Source organism: Syngnathus acus, chromosome 9, assembly GCF_901709675.1.
Source record: "Syngnathus acus chromosome 9, fSynAcu1.2, whole genome shotgun sequence".
Classification (NCBI taxonomy): domain Eukaryota; kingdom Metazoa; phylum Chordata; class Actinopteri; order Syngnathiformes; family Syngnathidae; genus Syngnathus; species Syngnathus acus.
Genome location: NC_051094.1, coordinates 3971049 through 3978030, shown reverse-complemented (window position 1 = coordinate 3978030; position 6982 = coordinate 3971049). Strand labels below are relative to the sequence as shown.

General features: G+C 43.3%; 1 protein-coding gene across 1 annotated transcript; it reads right to left on the bottom strand.

Moving 5' to 3' along the window:
• Positions 1 to 4664: 4664 nt before the first annotated feature.
• Positions 4665 to 5961, bottom strand: LOC119127286 (macrophage mannose receptor 1-like). The gene is made up of 7 exons (XM_037259189.1): positions 5916 to 5961; positions 5780 to 5846; positions 5577 to 5710; positions 5457 to 5506; positions 5225 to 5398; positions 4991 to 5142; positions 4665 to 4916 (listed from the first exon to the last, which is right to left on the bottom strand). Exons 1-7 carry the CDS (start codon positions 5918 to 5920, stop codon positions 4806 to 4808), a joined length of 693 nt encoding a protein of 230 aa, XP_037115084.1. The 5' UTR covers positions 5921 to 5961; the 3' UTR covers positions 4665 to 4805.
• Between the last annotated feature and the right edge of the window lie 1021 nt (positions 5962 to 6982).

Here is a 6982-nt window from a genome sequence, read left to right as displayed (position 1 = left end):
TTTGGCTGACATGTTAGTCGCGAAAAGATGACGTCACAGTGATACACGGACTCAACTTTTTTAAACTTTATATATATATATATATATATATATATATATATATATATATATATATATATATATTAGGGGTGTAACGATTCATCGATACACATCGATTAATCGATATAATGCTCTACGATTTATTGGCATCGATGCTAAATATATTAGGGGTGTAAATTGCGGGTTTTGCCACGATACGATATCATATCGATACAAAGGAGCACGATACGATTATTGCCGATATCTTAAAGCCCGCTGTGATTCATTCACGATACATCACGATATAGTGCCCCACGATCGATATTTTTATTTTTTAAATAAAAAATATAGAACAATATCCTGATTTATAACTATTCATACGCAAAATCAACAAGGTACTGCAAACTCTTTAGGAAATTACAAGAGTATTGTAGTATACAAAGTGCTTATTTTAACACTGAACTTTATCGAATTCCTATATTTTTTCTCATATAAGTAAAGAAAAATGAATATTCTTTCTTTTTTTGTAATACCATTAACTTTAAAGTGCATTACTGAACTATTTATTTACAATAATTTTAATTGTCCGTTGAGCCATCTTTTCTTTGGAATCCAAAGTGCTTCCAAACGAATGACTTGAAGCCCAAAGGGGAGCGAATTTCCTCGTCTTCTTGGACACTAGCCATAGCACCAGCCCAGGAGCCGCGTAGTTGTCGGCTCCCCTTTCACGTGCCTGCTCTGCTCACAACACAGCATGCCGCGTACTGCTCCCGGAAAGAGGAAGCAAGCAACAATGAACTGGATTTCACAATAAAGTCGCGTCTAATGTCCGAGGTCAAACACGGCGATATAAATCGATGTTTACGTTTAGCATCGATGCCAATAAATCGTAGTGCATTATATCGATTAATCGATGTGTATCGATGAATCGTTACACCCCTAATAACAACTAAAAAGTATCCACTTAGGGACAAAATTCCCCACATGAAATGTCTCGAGTGGCATGGCTGCGCGCTCAATAAATGTCCATAAAAAAAGAAATAACCGTTGAATAAATAATGCAAATTTTGAAAACAAACGTGACATTTTCTTTCATTTTCACTGCAGGTCACAATGGGGACCCAGTGTCATTTTTGCGGACGATCGTTATTCAACAACAACAACAACAACAACAACATGCTTGTGCTTGGCACTCAGCATTAAGGGTTGGAATTGGGGGGTTAGATCACCAACTGATTCCCGAGCGCGGCACCGCTGCTGCTCACTGCTCCCCTCTCCCCCAGGGGATGGATTAAAATCACACGGGGATGGGTTAAATGCAGAGAACAAATTTCACCACACCCAGGTGTGTGTGTGTGACGATCATTGGGACTTTAATCTTTAACAACAACAACAACAACAACAACAACAGAGAACCAAAATCCACGGATGGATCGATAAGCCTTTCAACAAGAGGGCGCAGACACACAAACGGCCACGGCGCTTGCTATTACTTGAATTTAATTTCGACCCTCCCCCCATTGACTGGCAAATGGACCCAAAATGGTACCGTTCGTTTGTGCTGCTTTGTGCCGTAAAAACGTTCGTTTGAGCTGCTACGGTTCCTGGAATGCCACTGACGCAGGACGAACTTTAGCTAAATATGTTGCTTGAAATCTTCTACCTTGAAACTAGATCAAGCCCAAAATAAGCACCAAGAAGGGCATGGATCGATGTGTCCTTTGTATTTCTTAGAAGTGTTCCCGTTTTGTTGCAAGTTAAAAAGTCGAGAGCAGGTGAGCGTCGGAAATGTGTACCGTATTTTCCGCCCTAAAAGGCGCACCGGGTTATAAGGCGCACCTTCAATGAACGGCCCATTTTAAAACTTCGTCCATATATAAGGCGCACCGGCTTATAAGGCGCATAAAATAGAAGCTATACTGCATCAAACTGAGGTTGACTAGGGTTGCGGTATGCATCCACTAGCCAATAACCAACGAGCCCTCTATAAACAATCGCGTTTCTCAAACGATCTCCTATAAAATGATCAGAACTGACTAAAGTTCGATCTAACGCATTGGTACTACTTACCTATGTTTCCCTTCCATATCGATCCGTAGATTTACTCGAAACATTAACAGAGCAGCCTATTTTGACATGAAATAGCCTGGTACGTATAGCAGCTATCGCAATAGCATTAGCCATCCGCAAAGTCTCACGAGCCTCAGCGAAGTGTAAACAATCGCGTTTCTCAAACGATCTCCTATAAAATGATCGGAACTGACTAAAGTTCGATCCAACGCATTGGTACTACTTACCTATGTTTCCCTTCCATATCGATCCGTAGATTTACTCGAAACATTAACAGAGCAGCCTATTTTGACATGAAATAGCCTGGTACGTATAGCAGCTATCGCAATAGCATTAGCCATCCGCAAAGTCTCACGAGCCTCACCTCGCAATCTCCCATGAGCCTCAGCAAAGTGTAAACAATCGCGTTTCTCAAACGATCTCCTATAAAATGATCGGAACTGACTAAAGTTCGATCCAACGCATTGGTACTACTTACCTATGTTTCCCTTCCATATCGATCCGTAGATTTACTCGAAACATTAACAGAGCAGCCTATTTTGACATGAAATAGCCTGGTACGTATAGCAGCTATCGCAATAGCATTAGCCATCCGCAAAGTCTCACGAGCCTCACCTCGCAATCTCCCATGAGCCTCAGCAAAGTGTAAACAATCGCGTTTCTCAAACGATCTCCTATAAAATGATCGGAACTGACTAAAGTTCGATCTAACGCATTGGTACTACTTACCTATGTTTCCCTTCCATATCGATCCGTAGATTTACTCGAAACATTAACAGAGCAGCCTATTTTGACAGGAAATAGCCTCGCGGGTACAACAGCTATTCGGTGACGCCCCCTGACTACAGTTGCCGTAATGCTGGGAAGCGATGCGACCTTGTAATTTATTAGTCGTACTAAAACGTACTGAAACATTTTGGCAGAGCACTGTGTACAACCAGTATGGATCAACAAATTCATCAGTTGATCCATATATAAGGCGCACTGGCCTATAAGGCGCACTGTCGGCTTTGGAGAAAATTTTAGGTTTTTAGGTGCGCCTTTTAGGGCGGAAAATACGGTAAGTATGTTTAAAGAAGCAAAATGTCGCCATCTGTCAGTGGCTCAAGTCCACTGCATTAAGGATCCGTCGTCATCTGACACTCAAGGACTGTTTATTGGCAACCACAGAGGCTGTCAAAAAGAACGTTCTTTTATACTATATTGTGTGCTTATGATATTTATAGTATTGTTTGCCTGCAAATAGATCTTTATGATGTGACCATTTATTTCTGCTTGCGTATGCTAAATGTATGTTTTGAGTTAGTTTGCTTCCCTTGTATTATGATGTGTGAAGGTTTGTCCAATCCTAGCATTACCACTAATGGTCTGTACAATCAAAAGCTTTCAAAAGCAAAAAAAAAAAAAGAGGTACCACAGTGAGCATGAAAAAAAAAACAGATGTATTTTATGTAGCCTATTTGCAATTTGGGTCAGTTCGGTTCAGTGCTTAAGAAGTGCAGTGCACATCTTTGCATGAAACAGTCAGGGGTCACGATGCCATCAATTTGTTTCCATGGTTGTCATCTTGTGACTTTTTTTTTTTTTTTTTTTTACATGACACTAGTGTGGTGGTATTTTGATATCTAATGCTTGATTTGTGCAGTACGTTAAGCGCAGGCTTTAGTGCCATCTCGTGTGGGGTTTGCATGTTTGCATGCGTAGGTTTCCTCCCACGTTTCAAAAACATTCATGGTAGGCCGATTGACCGCTCCTACTTGTTTTCTGTTTTTTTTGGAAGGGGGGTGATGGGAATGATGTGGGTCCTGCCACTGCCTGGCACCCAGTTCAGGATGTGCCCCCAGCTGGAATAGGCTAGCCGCGACCCTCGTGAGGATAAGCACTTCAGGACAATGGATGGATTTCATGACGTGGAAAGCAATAGAGTTCATCTTTTTTTCCAAATTGTTACAAAGAGCCATGCAAAAATGCACCAAAATGGCATCATGAGGAGGTCTGACTAATACTCGTACATCAGGAGTAATAAAGTATGATCTAATTGACCAGATTATAAAATTGCCCTGTCCAAATCAGTAAACTATTCAATGAGTTAACAGGTGACACCAATTGTCTTTATTATTTTATTGTTTTTTTTGGGGTCAATTAAACATGGTAAAACAACAGATGGAATAATAATGCATGGTGAATTTAACAATAAGTAAATGAAATATAAATCAATTAGGAAAATGCATGGTAAATCTAAGAGAATAATAACATGGTAAATTGAACAAAATAATAATATCACATGTTAAGTCAAGAAGAAGAAGAATGCATGGTTAATCAATCATAATAATGCATGGTAAATTGAACAAAATAATAATAATGCATGGTAAATCATAATATCACATGTTAAGTCAAAAAGAAAAATGCATGGTAACTTAAACAGAATAATAACACATGGTAAATCTAACAAAAAGACTAATGCATGGTTCATCAATCATAATAATGCATGGTAAATTGAACAAAATAATAATAATGCATGGTAAATCATAATATCACATCTTAAGTCAAGAAGAAGAATGCATGGTAACTTAAACAGAATAATAACACATGGTAACTAACAAGACGACTAATGCATGGTAAATCAATCATAAGAATGCATGGTAAATCAATCAGTCAATCAAAATGCATGGTAAACCAAGCAGAATGATCATGCAAGGTCAATTGCATTCACATGATTACTCGCAACTTCCATTGGCGCCTTTTATATCCCGCGCGTAACGCGCTGTGGGCATCTTGCACACGTAGCCGTTTAATTCCATGCAGGACATCTTCTTCCATTTGCCAGACTGAAAGTCAAAATGAGATTGATTTTAAATATAAACTTGTCTTCGGCGAGCGGGTCAATCTTTTCTGCACCTACCTGGCTCAAGGTGGCCACGCAATTCTCCATCAGGCCGGTAGGTTTTCCCGGAGGTGCCCAGTTGGTGAAGGTCGTCACCTTCTGGCGGTCCGACCACACGAATCTGCCGCGATTGAACAGGTCGTTCAGTCCGGTCCACGTGTCTCCGGGGGCTGCAGAGGACAAACAGCAACAGAGTTCTCAATGGCTTTCCAGATATGGAGCCAATGTGAGCGACGCTTGGCGCGCGCGCACCAGACTTCAAGAGGTCCTGCAGCCAATCCCGCTCAGCCTCGGAGCGAATGGACACCAGATTGGCATCGAGACCCCGGCAGGAGTGTCGAGCGTCGTACCACTTCTTTGTATCATCAAAACGTTTGTAGCAGAAGTCCGCAAACTCCTCCCATTCAGGTCCCAAGCATCTCGGCTCTGCGCGCAAGATGGCGTCACGTGAAGAAATGCTTTCTATTCTGGACGGTCTACTCACCCGTGGCAGCAAAAGTGTAAGACGGAGACGGAGCCAATTTGTTAACATATCTGCAGACAGTAAAGTGAGAATGAGCCAGGCATCTTTCAGTGGACTCGCCAGTGAAAGCGGAGCACGCACACTTTCGAGACGATTCCGTTACAGGCGGAGCTGTTGTAGGCTTTCTGTGGCAGTGTCTTCAGCAAAGTCACATCTCCTCCGATCTCGTTCTCAATGACGCCCGAGTGAATAGCGGCCGCGCAGATGTTTGAGTCCTGCACTCAGAGAACGTCTCAGATATAGAACAAGAACTCCGCTTGCAGGTCGTGCGGTAATTAACATACCGGTTTGTAGAGCCGTGTTCCGTAGACCATGTAGCCGGCTTGGGCGCAGCCCGGTGGGCACCGGACCCTGCGGAAGTACTTTGTTTAGTCAGGAGGAGGCATTTTGGCAAGAAACGTCATACCAAGTCTGACTCACGTCATTGAACCGTCGAGGCCGAGGTTGGTGGCTGTGCTGCTGCATAAGATGTCTGTGGGTCAGAAGGGAAAATCAAAGCCCGTTTCTTGCTAGTTTCTCACTGCATTCCAAACGTCGTACTCACGAGCGGTGTCGTCAGACGTGCACCCTAAGACGTCAAAGCGTAGGCCCAAAAACTTTGGCAGGAGGCGGACGAACTGGGCGAACACGGGCCTGTTTAGAATATACGTCCCCACAGAAGGCTGGAAACAAAACGCGCGTTTGCAATGAACGACAACAGCCAGGATGACGAAACGAGTCGACGACCGCTCACCTGCTTTGGGTGGCGATACCAAGTCACTCCGTCAATACTGAACTGCATCGCAAATACGCTGGAACTTTGCCCTTGGTATGTACACTTCTGGGTCTCAATGCCTGTCACTTTGAAGTTCTGACCGAGGTTCACCTGGATCCAGCTGCCGACTGAGGGCGGAAGGCATTCCATTGCTCAGGATACCAAACTACCAGCAACTACGACGGAGAGCTGTGGTTTTTTTTTTTTTTTTTACGTACGGATTTTGAACGGTTTCCAGCAACCGCTGCCCCCCAGACGTGCTTTGTGAGGTTCGGCATTGATCTCAGAGGAAGAGGCTGTAAAGGAAGAGTCTGGCATTCTCCCGTCAGCGATGCCCAGACCGTCAAGACACACTGCGGAAAGACAAAGTGGAAGGAATGATCAGTGGGGACTCATACCCACCCGTCCCGAGCTGGCGCTCTTTCTGGGGATCCGTTGGATTCTTTCCTTGGCACATCATCGGCAAGTGTCAGGATGTGAAGCCCACCTTTCTTCTCACAGCTGTAGACGACGTGGAGGTATTTGGAGATACCAGGGCAGGAGTCCGTATCCCCAGGGTAAATGGGGCAAATCTGATAGTTGTCACACAATCCTCTAAAGTGAGAGAGCCCCCCTTCCACCCTGCAGTCATCTGCAAATGACAACACACCACCATTTCGCGCGCATTTTATTCGCACACACTTGTTACAGGACGCAGGGTATTTTAAAGAAAAAAAAGGAAACCAAATAAAGC

What these genes read in the sequence shown, in the direction of transcription:
- LOC119127286 (XM_037259189.1), bottom strand. An exon ending in GAACACGGCTCTACAAACCG is followed by an intron (nt 5,711 to 5,779) that starts GTATGTTAATTA and finishes CTCTGAGTGCAG; the next exon opens with GACTCAAACATCTGCGCGGC. An exon ending in TTACACTTTTGCTGCCACGG is followed by an intron (nt 5,399 to 5,456) that starts GTGAGTAGACCG and finishes TCTTGCGCGCAG; the next exon opens with AGCCGAGATGCTTGGGACCT.